Consider the following 19590-nt stretch of genomic DNA (forward strand, 5'->3'; position numbering starts at 1 on the left):
GCTAAGGAAAACGCTCACCATTTCACTGGAATTTCTTGGGTTTACATTTTATTGTGGATTTTCTCCCCTTGCAATCTGCTCAAGCACCCGTGTTCAGAGCAATCACATTATTGTACGTGTTTCTAGTTATGGCAAAGGTAGTCTTTAAGGATAGAACTTCTTTCACTTCCCCCTTTGGTGGGCAAACTTGTATAGCCATCACTGCCCTACTTGCATGTATCAGAGGACAGCAAATGTTACTGACAGGGTCCGGGAAGGGCTTACTGCTGAAAGATCATGTTGTTCCTTTGCCGTTATTTAAGACACTTCCTGGATTGTGGTTCTGGAGCTGAAGGTGCAGGTTTTGAAACAGCCTTTATAACATCTAGGCTTCAGCAGAGGTAAAGAAAATAAGTCAGGTTTAGTTCCAAAAGCCCCAGATTTGACCAACCTTTTTTCTATTTCCAAAGTCCATTTAGGAATTTGTTTTTATTTTCCAAAATAAATGCACATTAAAACACCACAACTTTAAAGTCCGGTGTCTCAGCAACTTCCAAGATAAGAAGTAGGTGTTGCATTTCCCATTGGAAGTCTGGGATTCTCTTATTTCCAATAATAACAATGCCTCGCTCTTATGCCCAGATAAAATTGTTAGTCTCCAAGGTGCCACAAGCACTCCTCGTTGTTTTCACTCTTATATGCCTCTTTTCATCAGTAGATCTCAAAGTGCTTTACAAAACGCGTCCAGTGGCCTGTTGCTGTCATTTCTAGCCCTGACGGGTCTTGAGAGATCAGCACTTGAAGATGTCAATGAACATCGTCTAACCTGGAACTTGGGCCAGTGTAATTTGAGACAGAATACACATTTCAGGAGAAAGAAGGAAACATTTCTATGGAAAGTTGGTATTTTTTAATGGTGTCTATTTGAAACTGCTGGAAGATTTGGAATGTGAACATAAGTCCTAAGGGTGAGCAGAAGGCAGGTGAGGTAATCAAAGATGTATGATAAATGCCACTTACCACATGCTTCTCACCATCACATATCTGGTCTATTTATGTATAGCTTAGCTGCCAGACAGTGGTTTGCAGTGCCGCATTTGCTTCCTTGAAAGCCCCTCCTACTGTTCCTTTGTGGTGCTATTTCCTTCCAGTTAAATAAAAGGTTATTTGTTTGATTAATAAAGCCAGGTTCTGAAGTGACTTGTTTCACTTTGATGAAGGGGAGAATCACAGCAAATTTGCTTTAAATCATAAGCGTTAGGATAAGGTCAGAGGAAAGCATCGGTACAGCTTTTCTCTCTTTGTTTTAGATTCTCCTTCTGGCCGAGACCCACATTAAGCACTCCTCCTGCCCATGATACGGTTGAACTTATAGTTTGTTCAGTAGTACAGATGTCTGTAGGAAATAACATAGAGCTATTTATTTTAGCACAAAAGAGAACAGCCACATATGTGCTTTAAGTTACACTCGTGCTGCTGCTTGCCTGTTGCTAGAAGTATTCGTTGTCAGTTTTGACTTATTTTTTTTCCTAATTAGCAAATATAGCAAAATAGAATTTATAGTGAATATTCCCAGCTCCAAAGGGCCACAAGCTGCCTTCAGATTTTTCATTTCAGTGAACTCCATACGCTGATGTATGTTGGCTTGATGCCAACCAACTGAAACCTCCTCAGGTTTTAGAACCCAGTAGTTCAGTGCCACAGCATTCATATAAACCACCCAGTACAATAGATGTGACAAGCAGGGGTCTTCAGCATAATGTGCTTTATCAGTTAAAGGGATTTGTTCTGAGTAGGTGGCGGTGGCATAGCAGATAACCGTCTTGACAGCCTAGCAGACATTGCAGCCCCATGGTGGCCTGGAGCCATAGGTATTACTGCACCCAGGAATGTTTATCTCAAGAGACTATTTAGTTTATCTCAGATGCTCCACTTCTGGTCTCTCTTTCCTGAAAGACATCTTGTACTGATTTTCATTCATTTTCAGACATTTAAATAATTCCTGGGGCCATGGAATTTATAGACTGGTAATCATGTGGAGGCTGACTTTTAAATTGCCTTTACTTTGTAATTCAAATTGTGTTGTGTGGTAGACATTAATTATGTCAGCCAACATCTATTTACAAATGGGGATTTAAAAATGGACAGTTCTTATCTGCAAGTGACATTTTGCAGATGGATGGTTTTAGTAACAAAAAAGAGAAGAGAAGGAGAGAGAGGGGGCTGTTTCATGACCTGACAAAGGACCGTTTCTGATACCTTTCCCGGGATAGCCCTTGTCTGCCAGGAAGAGAGAGGTAAAGCAAAAACATAATTGTGGCTGAAATAAATATTACAGCCCTTTGCGTTTTTCTTTCTTTCACACTGTCTTTTTGACTAAACAGTTTGAATTTTTAAAAGCCTATTGACGTGGATGCAGGTCTATTGTGAGAGCTTTCGGTGCCCAGAGCAAGACTAGATTATAATGTTCCTGGGGTCTTTGCTAACAAAATCAAGTCTTTTAGGGCTTCACTTCTCTTCAGAAACAAGATGACGAAGGAGTTCTTACTCTGTTTCATGGGAAGGTAGAGAGATTAATGTCATTGACATATGAGCATAGGAAGCTGGCGGCCCAGAAGTGTGCTCGGTGTGGGTAAAAACTGAGGCAGATGGGCAGTGCTTGTAGGCAGCTGTTTTAAATTTAAGACAAAAGTCAGTGAATTATTCTGTGGTTTTTTTCGTCATGTGAGACACAAAAGAAGTGGTGATTCCACCATGGAGGCACCTTGGGGGACTGACTCAGTCTGAAAGATGAAATCAAAGTCAAATAAATTCACCGTTATCCCAATTCTATGCATCATGCACAGCTGTTACCAGCACAGTGCTTTCATCTTCCAGATGAACAATATTGAACTGTGTGGGGCAGCTGTCGCGGTGCCCCAGTCTGTGCCAGTAGGGGGCACCAAAACAGCAGCAGGATTCAGTAAAGACTCTGACTTCAATGAGCCAGCCTAGTAGCTGCAAAGGAAGGCTGAAGTGCCTTTGAGTATAACCCCATCTGTGGCTATGGAAGTTTTTAGTACTTGGCTGAAAATGTTACTTTGAGACACTTCTGCAGATACTCTCTAAACATACTTGCACCTGTAAACGCCTGAGTCATTTCAGTCACACAGTCACGTTTGAGGCAATAGACGTGATACTAAAGCTCGTTAAGATTAATCAAAAGAGCGGGTCATTGTTGTCCTTCAAAAGCAGTCTTGGACTAACACCTTAATCAGACTGCCAGAGAATCCACAAACAATATGTCAACTGCCTCTTCCATACTACCCATGTCTTCCTCTCTAATCTGGGTCTTCCACAAAGAGCAACGGGTCATCTTACATTCACACTGAAAGATATTTCAACTATGAGGCCTTCAGCAGCATGTGTGTGGGTCTACAGTATCATGTAAAAAATTGTGTGTGTGTACCTACGCGCACACACATATTATATACACATGGCGAACACAACCTAAGAAATCTATAGGACTGTTTCCTTTAGAGGTTGTCCCAAAGAAGGCCTCAAGATGGAAATCTCATTGCTACTTTTATTTCCCATTTCCAGTGAATATTTAAGATCCTCCTTTTGTTCTGCTTGCAGTTCATATACGGATACAACATTCCCTTCCTTTTATGTACTCCGGCACAGAAGTCTATTGCTCCACTGAAGCAGTCCTGTTCCACAGGTCCTTTGTGCCACCCTTCAAAAGAAACGGCTATTGAAACCCATGACCATGAAGCTTTTTTGGTTTGGGATTTTTTCCCCCTTGCCCTTAGTTTACATAACCATATAACCTTGAAAGCACACAATTATCAGTGAACGTGGAGGCTGGAGCATAGAGCCATGTAGGGCTACATTGATAGTCAGTCCTATTGTGTGCAGTGTAGAGACCTTATATAAATGCAACAAGCTTTAGAAGGGATACATTTTTTTTCTCCTCAAGGCTACTCAGCCACTCACATGTCAACTGACACAATCAATAGTATATTCTGTTTGTAGTAGAAAAAAATGCCGGCTGAAGGCTTACCATGCCACCACTGCAGAAATATTAGAGCTGTGAAATACAGTGGAATTCTATCACCAGTTAGTCTTGCTAAGACTACTGAATGTACAACTCCGAGATGCCTTGATGCTTGAGAATGTTCTATGGTCACACATGAAGATTTCTATCGTACAGAGGTAATCCCACTCCCACACCCGAAAAGAACAGTGGACATTGACAGTTAAATGGCAGCCTGCATTTTTTCCTAAATGACGTTATTTTAAAAACATCCCTATGAAACATTTTGTACATAGATAATAGGACGCAGGCCAACTCACGCACCCCAAACAGCTATTTTCTGTCCCTGAAACTAATTGAGGGGAGAGGATCACAAGCTCCACCTCTCACTCCCAAGAAGAAAATTCTGCCATCAGGTTAAAGGAGAAAAATATCTGCGTTTCAAGGCAGTGCAGCTGTGATGCAGATGACACAATCATGCCCAGAGATGTATGGATACGTTTGCTGTACAGTACTACGCTCACGTGATTAACTCAAAAAAATTAAGCACGATTAAAAAAATTAATTGCGATTAATCGCAGTTTTAATTGCACTGTTAGGCAATAGAATACCAATTAAAATTTACTATTTTTGAATGTTTTTCTACATTTTCAAATATATTGACTTAAATTACAACACAGAATTCAAAGTGTACAGTGCTCACTTTATATTATTATTTTGATTACAAATATTTACAATGTAAAAATGATAAACAAGAGAAATAGTATTTTTCAATTCACGTCATACAAGTACCATAATGCAATCTCTTTATTGTGAAAGTGCAACTTACAAATGTAGATTTTTTTTTGTTACATAACTGCATTCAAAAACAAAACACTGTAAAATTTTAGAGCCTACAAGTGCACTCAATCCTACTTCTTATTCAGCCAGTCACTATGATAAACAAGTTTCAGAGTAACAGCTGTGTTAGTCTGTATTCGCAAAAAGAAAAGGAGTACTTGTGGCACCTTAGAGACTAAGAGACTATGCTCAAATAAATTGGTTAGTCTCTAAGATGCCACAAGTACTCCTTTTCTTTTTAAGATAAACAAGTTTGTTTCCATTTACGGGAGATAATGCTGCCGGCTTCTTATTTACAATGTCACCTGAAAGTGAGAACAGAAGTTCGCATGGCACTTTTGTAGCCAGTATTGCAAGGTATTTACATACCAGGTATGCTAAATATTCATATGCCCCTTTATGCTTCGGCCACCATTCGAGAGGACATGCTTCCATGCTGATGACGCTCGTTAACAGAATAATGTGTTAAGTGAATTTTGACTGAACTCCTTGGGAGAGAATAGTATGTCTCCTGCTCTGTATTACCCGCATTCTGCCATATCTTTCATGTTATAGCAGTCTTGGATGATGACCCAGCACATGTTGTTTGTTTTAAGAACACTTTCACTGCAGATTTGACAAAACGCAAAGAAGGTACCAATGTGATATTTGTAAAGATAGCTACAGCACTCAACCCAAGGTTTAAGAATCTGAAGTGCCTTCCAAAATCTAAGAGGGACGAGGTTTGGCGCATGCTTTCAGAAGTCTTAAAAGAGCAACACTCCAATACGCAAACTGCAGAACCCGAACCATCAAAAAAGAAAATCAGCCATCTGCTGGTGGCATCTTACTCACATGATGAAAGCGAACGTGCATTGGCCTGCACTGCTTTGGATTGTTATCAAGCAGAACCCATCTTCAGCATTCATGCATGTCCTCTGGATGGTGGTTGAAGATGAAGGGACATATGAATCTTTAGCGCATCTGGCACATAAATATCTTGCAATGCCAGCTACAACAGTGCCATGCAAACATGTGTTCTCACTTTCAGGTGACATCGTGAACAAGAAGCAGGCAGCATTATCTCCTGCAAATGTAAACAAACTTGTTTGTCTGAGTGACTGGCTGAACAAGAAGTAGGACTGAGTGGACTTGTAGGCTCTAAAGTTTTACATTGTTTTATTTTTGAACGAAGTTATTTTTATACATAATTCTATATTTGTAAGTTCAATTTTCATGATAGAGATTATATTCCAATACTTGTATGAGGTGACTTGAAAAATACTATTTCTTTTGTTTTTTACGGCACAAATATTTGTAATCAAAAGTAAATATAAAGTGAGCACTGTACATTTTGAATTCTGTGTTGTAACTGAAATCAATATATTTGAAAATGTAGAAAACATCCAAAAATATTTAAATAAATGGTATTCTATTATTGTTTAACAGTGCAATTAATCGCACTATTAATCACAATTAATTTTTTTAAGCATGCGCTTAATCACGATTAATGTTTTTAATTGCCTGACAGCCCGTGTGTGTGTGTGTGTATTAGCTATGGCTGTGTAGGTTGATAGAACAGCCAATGTCTTTGAAGACTGACAATAATGCCACTTTAGGAATCAGCTTCCACATCCACCTAAGAATCATAGTTCTTCATCCCCAAGTCCTCAGAAGAGTACATTTTGGGGCTGGTATTGCACTGAATCTCAATCTTGAATGATAAGTTATGGGGAAAGACAAGATACCGTAACTGAACTCTAAAATCTTTCTCCAGGTCTACAACGGTTGCACACTTACAGATTCTCAACGGAAAGTGCCTGGGCATGTTAAATTTTGGCTGTAAACAAACACAAAACTGAGATTAAGCAAGGGATAAAAGATGTCTTTCAGGGAGCATCGAATGTCTTTTCTGTTGAGTAACTTTCTATAAAAATCATGCAGGACTACTGCAAAGAGTTTAGGATTAATTAAGAAAGGTGAGGAATACAAAGCTGGAAAATCAAGTTTACCCATAGGCAGATGGCTACAGCTGGACTAATTCAAGTCTCCCAGTTCTAATCTTCCTTGTCTGGATTAAAGAGGAGTAATTTGTTCAACATCTTTTAACTAAGGAGAGCCAGTTGTGTCATATCAAAGGGAGCTATGTGTGGTTGTTTTCTGACTACAGTCCATTAAAAGCTAAGCTTAGACTTGCAAACCTTTCACTTCTGACATGAGCCAAACTCATACCCAGTTTCCTTGAGACGAAAGGCCGGTGCTTTCCCCTAGTGTGTCAGTCAGCTACCAAAGTCTGGAAATAATTTTAAAATTCCTTCACATTATTCAAGGCAGAAGAATTACTAAAATTGTGCTTTAAGCAAAACAGCATTCTTAGGTTGCCAAGGCAGTAAACACCAGCTTTGGGAAATGCAGTAAGATTTCAACATCTGTTTTGGAGCTGATATTTTAACCATTCTATGTTTATTTTACATGCCTAGTTGGCCACTTCCCAGTCATTCATATGGGGGGCCAAAAAAGAGACAGAAAAGGGAGCAAATCCATACTGATCTGCAACTCCAGATCACACTTTCCCCCTTTTTTGTTGTATTGATGACATACAACACCTGTTTGCCCCAACTTAGGCATACAAATGTAATCAGTGTTCTGCAAACCACCATGCTTTTGTGGACTAGAAGACTCTCTGCTTAGTCAAAAAAGCAGTGAGTGGGGTAGGGGTAGAGAATAAGCTATTCATGCTCTTAGTGCATTTACTGGAATGTAATGCATGTATTGGTCTCTGTACTCCTAAAATAACTTTGTTTCCCTGTGCTGCTGTGGAGCCAATGCATTATAGTGAAGATGTCAATCCCTTCTCTTTTAGTCAGTGTGGTTCATTATTGCATGTTACATGAACCTTCTAGGCTGATTTGTGTTTAGTGAGCTTATATCTCTTCGGTGTAATCTCGGTACAAGAAATATGGCATTGTTAGAAGAAATATTTGGGGTTTATAAAGCAAACACCCAAATGAGGACAAAGCTGTTTGAAACAATTTCATCAAAAGTTTTGCAGCGCTACTACTGATGCCAGACCAGGTCAATAATTAGATGGGGCACCTCTCACACCAACACCACCTCATGCAAGTGCGTTTTCCTGTCAGTAGGTGGCCCTCTCCCCTTTTTTGAGTCAGTATTTAAGCAATACTCAGGGTCACCATGTTGCTGAAGGTATCGTCTTTAAGATGAGACAGAGCAGGGGGTCCTGATCACTTGTGATCACTAAAAAGTCCATGCACATTTTGTAAGACCAAGAGGGCTAAAAATGGTGTCCTGACCAAATCTCTCCTCTGCAACAGCCTGCCTTCAGAAATTTCCCTCGGAGCATGGTGGGAGAAGATAACTGCAAAGAGTATACTTCTCTCCCTGTCCTAAACTAATGTGCATTGTTTAACAGCTGCTGCTTTTAATCCCAGAGGTGGCTGCCTGTGATGGTGGATGAAATCGTCACTATACGGTGTATAGTTTGTATGTAAGTCAGTGAAATGCAGGTTATGAATTTCAACTGACTGCTTAACAGATGTAATATCGTCAAGATATTAATGTCAAAAAATATCTGAAATATGCCATCCTTTGCAGTAAGTGGGTGAGGAGCTGGGTCTGGACTTCTCTTTTTTTGTCCTATAAAAAAGGAGTGTCTGTTCAAAATAATGCTGCAGTTGCGATCTCTTTCTGACTTTTCCTCTTAGCCACGCAACTCAGTATTCCCATAGTTAATGTGAACAGACTATGTTATCCTTACTGAGTGGTTCAGGGAATTAGTAATGGAGAGTAGAACCTTTCATGTATGATCACTGATTCTAATGCAGGCCCAGGTTTGTAGTGACCAGACATTGTTGACATCTGAGGGTTGTCCAGTGCCCTGTGTGAAGTGAATCAGTTATCAAAGTTCAGATCCTACTCCACAGGTATTCACATAATAAAAAACCTTGTTACTTGTAATGGCAGAGAGTCCAAGGACTGAGTGGGCCCAGAGACTGAACTGCTCTAGTGACCCGAAATTTGGGCCCTTCAGCAAATAATCATTGAAGCACAATGATGGGGAAGTTTGGTGGTGGAGGATTTACCATCTTTTTGTTCTGTGTTTATACAGCACCTAGTACAGTGGGCTCCTGGTCTATGACTAGGGCTCCTTGGAGCTGCGGTATTACAAATAATTAATAAAACTACTAATAATCCAGAGATGTTATTGTGACACATTCCATAGACACTATAAGAATAGAGGTAGAGATTTTCAAAAGTGACTAGTGATTTTGGTTGGCTTGATTTTTGGGTGACCAATTTGACAACGTAAAGAGCCAGTTCTCAGAGGGCGAGCACTCAGTGCTTTCTGGAAATCAGACCCTTTAGGGGTGTGTCCATTTGGGAGCCCAGAATCACTCATCACTCTCAAATTTTGACCATAGACGTTTCTGGCACCTGACAATTTCTTACCATGAAGTTTTGTGAAATGTTTTGGGATTTTGCACTTTCCCCTATATAAGAAACATTTTATGGAACCTCAAAACCTTAACAAGCAACAGTAACCTTTTCTTCATGGGAGGTGCGGGGGGAGGGAACTTGGTTAATAGTTAACATTTTGGCTGCATCTCAATTAAACAAAAAGCTGAAACATCTTTTGAATTTGCTATATTTATCAAGAAATGTATTATTGCCATTAGAATGTATTTAAAATTAAAGCAGTAAGAAAACTGCTAACAGTTAAATCTTAGACACTAAAGTTTAATGTTCATCACAGTCTGTGCCTTTAAGTTTATGGAGACTGGACCTGGTTTTCTGTTACCCTATTTCTTGTGTGATCATTTAAACCATTGCAAAGTGGGAATTGAAATGATCCCAGTCAGAATGGTCACATTTTACACTGGTGAAAATGGCTGCAAAGGTGGGAGGGCAATGGAGTTTCAGAAATCTAATGAAATTCCTCTGCCAAATCATCGGCATTTGTAATTATCTCCCCCTGGAGAAGTGGATGGAGTTTGCGATGGTCATGGCTGTTCCTGAACTCACAACTATTATAAACTGCAAAGAAGTCCAAAGAGTTTGATATTTGTGGGCTCCCAGTTAACAAAGCCTGTGGAGAAGCTGAAAGATTTTATAAGGGTTACAAATCGGTATACCTCTATTCGCTGCTATTACCAGTGCCACAGAGAAACCAATGGAACTTATGAAGGCCAGGGTATTTCTGGTATTAAACTGGTGTTTCCAAACTCCTGGCTTTAGCAAACTCTTTTTTTTTAAAAAAAAAAAGGCAGTTCTTACAATTATGAACCAGCTAGGCCTTGGATCATACTGTGCCAACTCTGAGAAGATGCCAACAGAATGTATCATGGGTGTGAACTAACTAATCTGATCTCACCATAATTAAACTCCATAGAGAGAAATCATTTATGCTAGTTATACCTATATTCACAGCTATCAAGAACTCCACAGGGAAACCAGTGCAGTCTCTAGAATAGTGAACTGGCCCATTCTTCAGCTATAGTCCTTCATGTAATAACATTGCTTACAAACACCATTGACATACTTATGACATAGTTAATGTTTGTCAAGCAATTCGAGTTTTTAATTCTTGTCATTGACTGGAAGTTTGTAACATCCCTAGCCAGGGCTCATTTGACACTGGAGTACGTCCTCTCCTGTTTTCCAATTAAATCAGCACGTACATGACACTTAGCAGTCTTTGGAAACCCAACAAAGTCAGCAAGGCATATGGAAAACTAACAAATGGATCACCAGTGAAATCAGGGGGGAAATGCAGCTCCAGGTTTGGATCAATTAAAATCCCCATAATGGCCTGTTAAATTGTTTTACTATTTAGCTTCTCTATAAAATACCCGTTATTTCTGAAGTAGTGATGTAATAAAAGTAGTTTAAAAACTCCAAAAGCGCTCACACTAAAGCCAGATCTTTGCAAATGGGAATTCAGTCTCAAAGTAGTTCTGGCTGGTTTGTTTGTGTGTAAAAGTTGCCTCAAGATGATTTTTTTTAATTGAAAATGTAGTGTTATAGTGAGGGGAATTACTACAGTTTTCAGTGTGTTTGAGGTTTTGTATGCTTTTTGGGGGTTGTCTGCACACCAAAGATTGAACAACTTCATAAGTGAAGACTCTCTGTTACAGACCAAAGGCACAGGAACATAGGGCTTGTCATACCAGATCAAAGAGAGGGGAACCAGAAAGAACTTGCATGTATTAATTCTTGCTCTGATTCTGTCCCTACCTCAGTTTCCCCATATGGTGGATAATTGTAACTTATCTCCCTGGGTGTTGTGAGAAATAATGAGCTAATGTTTGTAAAGCCCTTTGAAGATAAAAAATCCTGCGTTAAGTGCAGAGTATTACTGTCTTTGGTTCATCAAGTCTGGTATCCTGCCTTCGGGAGCAAGTATTTCAGTTGAAGAGGAAAAACCTAAAGAAACAAATACTACAGAGATGTACTGTTTATAGGCTCAATCCTGCTGCCTTGCAAAGTCAGTGGAGAAACTTGCTTTGATTTCAATGAAGAAGCATCAATTCTGATTCTCACCAGACTTTGAAAATGGTGTTTTGTGCACCATGGCCAAGATTTTCAGAAGTTACTAGTGATATTTGGGTGCCCAACTCATCATCTTAAAAGGTTCCGATTTTCAGAAAGTGTTGGACATTGTCTTTCTGAAAATCAGGCCCCTTCAAGGAGTCTTGGGTTGGATACCCAAATATCACTAATCACATTTTAAAATCGTAGCCCATGCTTGCCTTTAATTCTCCTGCTAACTACATCGTCCAAGGATCTGAATTCCTATTCTGGTAGCCTTTCCTTGTCTCTGTACTTAATGTAAGCAGCTTCCAGGGACTTGGAACTCACAAAATAGCAAAAGTGTATTCATAATTTTTAAAAAGATGTGAGACAAATGCTCAGACTGCCAAGGCATCTTATATGTAATGTTGTTGTAGCCGTGTTGGTCCCAGGATATTAGAGAGACAAGGTGGGTGAGGTAATATCTTTTATTGGACCAACTTCTGTCTGTGGGTTAGAGACAAGCTTTTGAGTTTACACAGAACTCTTCTTCGGGTCTGGACGCTGTGTAAGCTCGAAAGCTTGTTTCTCTCGCCAATCCAAAAAAAGATGTTCTCCCATCCACCTCGTCTCTCACAGCATCTTATAGGCAGCTAGCAAACTGCCCTTATATTTAGATTTTTGATGATGCAGCAGTGACATCCTCTGGCTGGTTGGGGTGGTATGAGCCATGGGCCTTGGTACCAGCCTGGATTATTATTTGGAGGAGGGTAACAATGACACTGTGCGTTACAAGACAGAAAGATCGACATTCCCAACCCCAAGGAGTTCACAACCAAAACAGACCCAGAGAAAACCTGAATCACTGAGGAAATAACATAGGTCCCAATCCACAAAGGGACTTTGGCACTGCACATCTATTGCTCTTTGATCAATAACTAAAGAATCATTGGAGCAGGGGAACTGGACCTTGGGTCTGCCACCTCCCAGGTGGGTACCTAATACTCAGGCTATAGAGTCATTCTCACACTCACTCTCTCTGTCAGGCTTAATGACTGTATTTATACAGATTAAATGGGAGAGATCTAGAGCGACCCACATCAGAATAGATGTGGTTAGAGTGCTCTCCTGAGAGGTGGGAAATCCTCTGTTCGAATCCTTTCTCCTCCTTGAGCAGAGTGGGGAACTGAACCTAGGTCTCCCGCATCCTGGGTGTGTGCTCTAACCACTGAGCTAAAAGGTGAGCTGCTGCTTTTCCTCCTGCTGGGTTTTGAATGGGGTCTGATCTCTGCAGAGTGCTCAGAGCACACCTACTGGATAGGCCCTATTGGCAAAACAGGCACTCCTCCACCTGTCTTCCCCCAGTTCATGGATTGTGCTGAAGCTTAGGTGGGAGATGAGCATCCGGACGCTTGAGAAAAGTGGCAGTGCACATGCTCGGAGGCAGAAACTTAGGTACCTAGAGAGCCCTGGTGATGTTGTGGATCACATCAGCATCTGAAACTGGGACTTAGACAACTAAATGTGGGGCTTAGGTACCCAAGTGCCTTTGTGGAGGTGGGACTTAGTCTGTGTTAGTTATTATGAACTCACTCCTTCTGGAAAGAGGTGAGCTTTTAGGAAGGAGTAAAGGACCTGATCTTCCTCTGACTGAAGCCAAATTTTGCCATTGACGTTAAAGCCTGATTCTGCTTCCATTAGATGAGCAGGAAGGGGTGGTAGCATGGGAGGTCATTCCCAGAAAGGACAAACACATGGAGATTAGAAGATGCAAATAGGATATCGCATCTGGAGTGGAGGGGAGGTAGAAGAGAAGGGAACAACAGGGATGGTCTACAGGGAACTCTCACAGGTGATGTTAGTGTAGATGAGGGACTCACATGTATATAGCCCAGTCTGAGGGCCCATTCCAAAGCCCACTGGAGTCAATTGGACTCCCATTGACTTCAACATGCTTTGGATCAGGTCCCACATATGTTTAGGAGTCCCTGAAGAGTACATCAGTTAAGTGCTTTTGTATTTAAAGCTGGTATTCAGAGTTGGTCTTGGGAAGTAAGCAGTTCTCCGCTGCTTTCTGCTTTGCTCTGCCATGTTTGTACTTTGTCACCCCAGGATATAATGATTAAGCAGTTGAGAAGCCTCTACACCTGTGAGCAATTTGCAGTCTTCACAAAATGAAGAAGGAGAAACTCCAGCTGAGCCTCCAAATTATTTTGTCATCACTGGTATCACAGTTTTCAGGATGTGACTGTTTCCTGCGTAGGCTCCTTTTCTCACTGCATCTCAGTGAGTAGGACTCATCTTGTCAATAACTTTTTCTTATCCTGTCACACACTTCCTTCCTTCTACTGTGTTTTCCCTGCTCTGAGTGCTCCCATGAGAGAATTTTGGAGAGATAAGTTTGTGTCCTAGAGGCTGTGAAAAAAACTTCTTCTACCAAACTTCTCTTAAGTTTCAACAAATCACCCCCAGGTGGAAACTGAACTGGTGCCTAGATATTGAGGTGACAGGTGCATTAGAAATAAATTATTTGAAGAAACACCGTTTCCAAGTTTAAAAAAAAAATTCTCCGAGAACCACATAATTTCTGATAAACAGAGAATATCCCCTTGACTTCTTTACAGTATTTGAGTGTGATAGGTTATTTATGAGTGATTAGTTCCATGGGAGTGGGGGGCAGTTGTCATAAGCTCTGCAGTGGTAGCACTTGGTGGTATGGGTAAGCTTCATAAAGGTGTTGAAATGTTGTATGCAGTGCTCCTTTGCAATGATCTAAGATGAGCACTCTAATGCACGTTTCCTTTTCTTTCCTTTGCAGGCGCATTGCTGTTGGGAGGAATTCTCTATTCCTGGCAGTTTCCGCATTTCAATGCCCTGAGCTGGGGCCTCCGGGAGGATTACTCACGAGGAGGATACTGCATGATGTCCGTCACTCATCCTGCAATGTGCCGGCGGGTTGCTCTGCGTCACTGCTTGGCCCTAATTGGACTCTCAGCATTGGCCCCCATCCTCAATGTCACCACATGGAATTTTCCGCTCATTTCACTCCCTATCAACCTGTACATTTCCTACCTCGGCTTTCGGTTCTACAGGGATGCAGATCGCAGCAGCTCCAGGAAACTTTTCTTCTGCAGCCTGTGGCATTTACCAATGCTTCTACTTCTCATGCTCACATGTAAGAAATCCCTGCTAGAGAAGGAAGACAAAAGTGAGCTTCTCAGTTGAAATCGGGTTGTCTTATTGTCAATTAGAGCTCAAATGACACCTATTTTTATTGTCAAGCAGAGGGTCTTTTGCTAATTATGGGCAGGAAAATCTATGGCAGTGTGTTTAAAGAGAATCCCTTGTGCTCGGTGACCACTTTACATAATTGTTTTCTCATTTTTTTTTAAAGGGAGGAACTTGGGGGACTTAAATGGCTCATGGGCTTGGTCAATGGGATCAAAGCCCCTTTCACTTCTTAGGTCATGAGTTAAAATTCAGCCTAGGTGAAAAATTAATCGTGTTTCCCTGGGCTTCCTGCAAGCCTACATGAAATGAGTTTGATGAATGAGTGAAATGAGCAGGTATCTACACTGCAGAAGCACCAGCCCCACAATTGGCCCTCATCTTTGACATTCTTAGTGAGGAAGCCAAGGAGACTCATTGGATATTGAGCTTTACTCTATCTTCCCGCAAGCAGGTATTCTGTCGAGAATCGGCTTGAGGCACATTGGCAGGGTAGTGAGGGGGAAGCTTGCATTGCCACAGTCATGCCATCCCTGCTCTGTGACTAAATGGAGGGCTTCAATTTCTGGGCCTGTCAATCTGGCACCTTTCACAAGGGTTGAGTTCACTTTGATGTATTTTCAGAGAGCCCAGATTATTTTCTATTAGGTCTTCAGCACTCTGTAAGATCATACAACACAGAGAGCACATTAGCACTTAAACAGGCTCTGGCTGAATGGAGATAGTTCCTAGTCTCTACCTTTCACATGCTCAGGGCGATTTTTATTGTGTTCCATCACAGAGGAACTTCTCACCCTGGCTAGAGTTCTTTCTGTGAGAAATCTTTAGGGCTTGAATGCTCAGGGCCAGATCCTCAACTGGTATAAACTGACACAGCTAAGTCAACTTCACTGGAGCTTTGCTGATTTATACCAGCTGAGGATCAGGCCCTCAGAATCTAATTATTTGAGGTTTTCTGTATGCTAACATGAATTGTGCCAACGTATTCAGTGTAAGAGCCTGTCTGTTGGTGAGGCATTTCCTGTAATTAATTGAGTTCTGAGCTCGCATTAAGAAATACGACAACTCTATTATGTATCATGGCACAGTTGCGGCTCCAAGAGAAGATCGCTATGAAGTGCATTATTGGCCGGGAATCACGTTTTCTCGGTCTTGAGGAAAAGCCAGTTTTCATCCAGCTACAGCCTCAACTTAAAAACTAGTTCAGCAAGTTCAAATTGCAACCAGCATAGCTGAAGTTTACTATAAGGGCATGGCCACACAAGAAAAGTGTGTCATGTTATAATGTTAATTAACATGATGTAAGACAGTCTGTGTAGACAAGCATTGACTTGTTTGTAGTCATGTTAGTGGGTCATGGTTCACCCAGGGTGCACTGTACGTTTAGCCATGACCCACTAACATGATGTTAAACGCAACAGCATGCTGTGTAGACAAGGAGTAGTTTACATTGTGTTAGTTAACGAGTATAATAACTTGTGGATTTTCCTCACTGTAAACAATCCCCAACCTTTTTCCAGTGTGTACAAGGTCCATTCTAATACTGTTGTGCACCAGATCCAAGGCTTTTGCTGATGACGAGGTCTGCCAGTGGTGAAATGGAATATTTTAGCTAACCTGATATCCAGGAAAGCCCTTCAAGGAATTTCACAAGTTTGCCAGTGTCCTTCTCACCCGGATATAAAAACTTGACAGCATCCTTTAATGCTGCAGGACGATTCTGGTCTCAATTACACTGGTGTAAATCAGGAGTGACTCCATTGCCCTCAGTCTCTGTTGGCAACAGTGCTCTTTGGGAACAGAATCAGGTGTTTTAAATGACATTTAAACAATCAAACATAAGATGCTTGCCTCTCTCAACTGATTGCAGATAACAGTGCTGAGTCCCTGTTACTGTTTTTCTGAAACAGACTCCATTGTATTCAGGTTGTTTACTGTGGGAACACTATTTCCAGGTATTCCTATGCAGTCTACAACCCAGTACAACTTCTCCGTTTGTAAAATATATGAATTCGTTCTGCAGTAAAACATACTGTACAAGAGCAATGGAGTGTGGGGTATCATTTCTTGTACGTGATTCACTTTGTTTAGCCTAATACAAGAGCCACCTTATGCTGGTTTCGCAGCATCCCTAGTAGCAGTAACATTTGTGTCATATGATCACGCCTTACATAAATTGGGAACGGATGGGAAATGTGTGTTTTTTATGTTGCAAAATGCTTCCATTGAACATGAAAATGCAGCGGTGAGTGGAGAAAGCTGGCAACATTTTGCAAAATGAAATAAGATTCTGTGAACGGTTCACTTGCTCAGAAGAACACAAGGAACTTGGAGAGCAGGTGGTGGGCTTGGCAGACCTCAGAATAGTTGTGGCATGGTCAGAGGAACTGGCATGCTGAGAGGGCAGATTGGGAAGAAGAAGAGGTGGCTTTCCTCATTCCCACTGAGCCAGTTGAGAAGTAGGCCCCCCCAGCATGGCATAGGAGCACTGTGCTCCTTTCAGGGCTATTAAGGCTCCCGTGGTATTTTTCCCCCAAGAGTAGTGGTGCTAGCCCTAGGGCTGGTCTACACTATCATGCTAAATTGATCAAAGTTATGCAACTTCAATTACATGAATAATGTCACTGAAGTCGATGTAGTTATATCCACTTACCACAGTGGCTACACTGCGCTGTGTCAACGGGAGAGCGTCTCCCGTCGACTTCCCTGACGCTTTTCGGGGAGGTGGAGTACACTAATCGATGGGAGAGTGCTCTCCCATCGATTTAGTGTGTCTTCACCAGACCCGCTAAATCGACACTCACTGCATCGATTGCAGCAGTGCCGATCTACTGGTAAGTGTAGACGTGCCCTTAGCATTCTGGCTGAGGTTTGCCTTCCTAAAACTCCCCTTGTGGTTCCAGTTGGAGAGAGCCGTTATCTTCATGGCCTGTTCTAAAAATATCTGTAGCCTTCATCAATTTTAAGGCCAGAAGGGACCATTTTGATTATCTAGTCTGACCTGCATAACAAAGGCCATAGAATTTCATCCAGTGATGCCTGCATCAAAACCTAGCTCAACCACAAGAGATTAGCATAATTTTGTAGAAAGTCGATCTTGGACATAGAGATTAGGTGTCTTTTAAAACCTATCCTTTACTGACCCCCAGAGATGGGTATTGCTGTGCTGCACTCCAAAAGCAACTGTATTCCAGGGCCGGGAGACATGATCTACTGTAATGTGTTTAATGTGTTAAATGCCTGGAAAGCACTTTATAATATCAAAATACTACCACACCTTGTGTTTCAATTACACGTAGATATTAGAGTATGTACTTCTAAGGATGCCCAGTTTACACTCAGGACATCATTATGGAAATGAGAACGGACACTAAAAAGCTTTTCTACCTAACTACATCCATCCAGCTAGAGATTTATACCATGTTCACAGTAATAACACCTAGCTCTTATAAAGAGCTTCTCATTCATAGACCTCAAAGCACTTTACAAAGGAGGTCAGTGTCAGTGTCACTATCCCCATTTTACAAATAGGGAAACTGAGGAACAGGGAGGGAAGTGACTTGCCCAGCAAAGTAGTGGCGGATAATCCAGTTCTCCTGAGTTGTAGGCTCTCGTACTGGGGCAGTTCTGCTCTTGGTAGCAATAGCTGTTGCAGCCTGTCTCCAATGGGATTTTAACAACTGTGCAAATTTGCGAAGAGCCAGTCTGAGAAGCAGCATGGTGCTCAGACACTGGCTTAGGAGTCATGAAACCTGGCTTCTAGTCCCAGCTCTGCTCCTGACCTGCTGCGCAACCTTGGGTGAGCCACTTCTTCTGTACCTCTGTTTCCCCTCCTAGCCTTTGTCTGTCTTGGCTATTTACACTGGAAGACTGCCTGCCTCTGTTCTGTATGTGTACAGTGCCAGGCACAACTTGGCCCTGAGCTGATTTGAAGGCTACTGGAATAATTAATGTATGTTAATGATAATATTAATAATCAAAAAGACCTACAAGTAATTTTATCTTGGAGAAATTATAGAGAAGTCAGGTTCAAATACACCCCCTCTACGCCAAATGATTAATTTGGAGTAAAATATGACACCTGAGCTGATGGACCTCAGGCCCGCTCTGAAGACACCGTCACAAGAACTCCCAGATCAATTGGTCCCTGGAGACATAAGACCCCTCTCTCCTGTCAAGCATTTAGCGGACCATGGGGCCACTCTTAGCTGTAGGGCAAAGTTACTTATTTATGCTGCATGTTAGATCTATTATTTCTTTGTACTGTGATTGCACCTGCCACAGACCAGGCCCCGCTGGCCTCTGCAGATGCCTTTTGCAAGAGCTCATTAGAAGTATGCTGCTACCATCTCTCAACGTTCCATCTGCACTGAGCATGACCCAGCCCCATAGATCGCCCTTCATGCCAGCCACGCCGAGCCCGACCCCAGGCTCAGGGTTAGTATTCTGTATGGGAGGATGGTGGAGAAGCAGCTGGAGTGGCCCTTGGGCCAAGAGAAATGCAGAGGTTAAAGTAAAACAAAGAAATGCGGAGGGAGCTGCCCTGTGAGTTACCTAGAAGAGACCCATAATAGCTGGTCTTTATTCAACCTATTAGTCACCATTTAGCTACCAATCCTTCCGTTTTCCATTATCCAAAAGCAAGCAAAAGAAGGTAAGAAAGCCAAATTGCACATTGTCCTACAGATCTGAATGAACCTAGAGCATGACAGACCATGGGTGAATGAAAGGGAAAGGGCAGCTGGACACCACAGTCTCTATACCCAACATCAAATTTCCTCCTGTTGTTCTTAATGGGAACGGACTGTCAGGGATTAAGGACTGAAAAAAATGCGTTAAGTTTGGGAGTAAATATTTGAAACAGCCCAGCAATCAAAGCTCAGGCCCAAAGAAATGTTTGGTTTGGGGCGTGTGTTTGAGAATCCAGGGAGCTTAAGACATGTGCTGTTAGCAAAAGCTTTTTAAGGCTTTTTTGTTGGTGAGAGATACCGCATTATCGGGAAGAGCTAGGAAGG

The 19590-nt window shown here is 41.6% G+C and overlaps 1 protein-coding gene across 5 annotated transcripts in view; it reads left to right on the forward strand.

The window, feature by feature from the left end:
• Positions 1 to 16617, forward strand: part of COX10 (cytochrome c oxidase assembly factor heme A:farnesyltransferase COX10) — a 155995-nt gene extending 139378 nt beyond the window's left edge. For all 5 annotated transcript variants that reach the window (XM_073312014.1, XM_073312019.1, XM_073312016.1 and 2 more), the window contains one exon: positions 14166 to 16617. In XM_073312014.1, coding sequence (XP_073168115.1) covers positions 14166 to 14572 — 407 coding nt within the window. In that variant the 3' untranslated portion in view covers positions 14573 to 16617. The remainder of the gene's footprint in view (positions 1 to 14165) is intronic.
• Positions 16618 to 19590: the final 2973 nt, after the last annotated feature.

The sequence above is a fragment of the Lepidochelys kempii genome, chromosome 14 (genome assembly GCF_965140265.1).
Source record: "Lepidochelys kempii isolate rLepKem1 chromosome 14, rLepKem1.hap2, whole genome shotgun sequence".
Taxonomy (NCBI): domain Eukaryota; kingdom Metazoa; phylum Chordata; order Testudines; family Cheloniidae; genus Lepidochelys; species Lepidochelys kempii.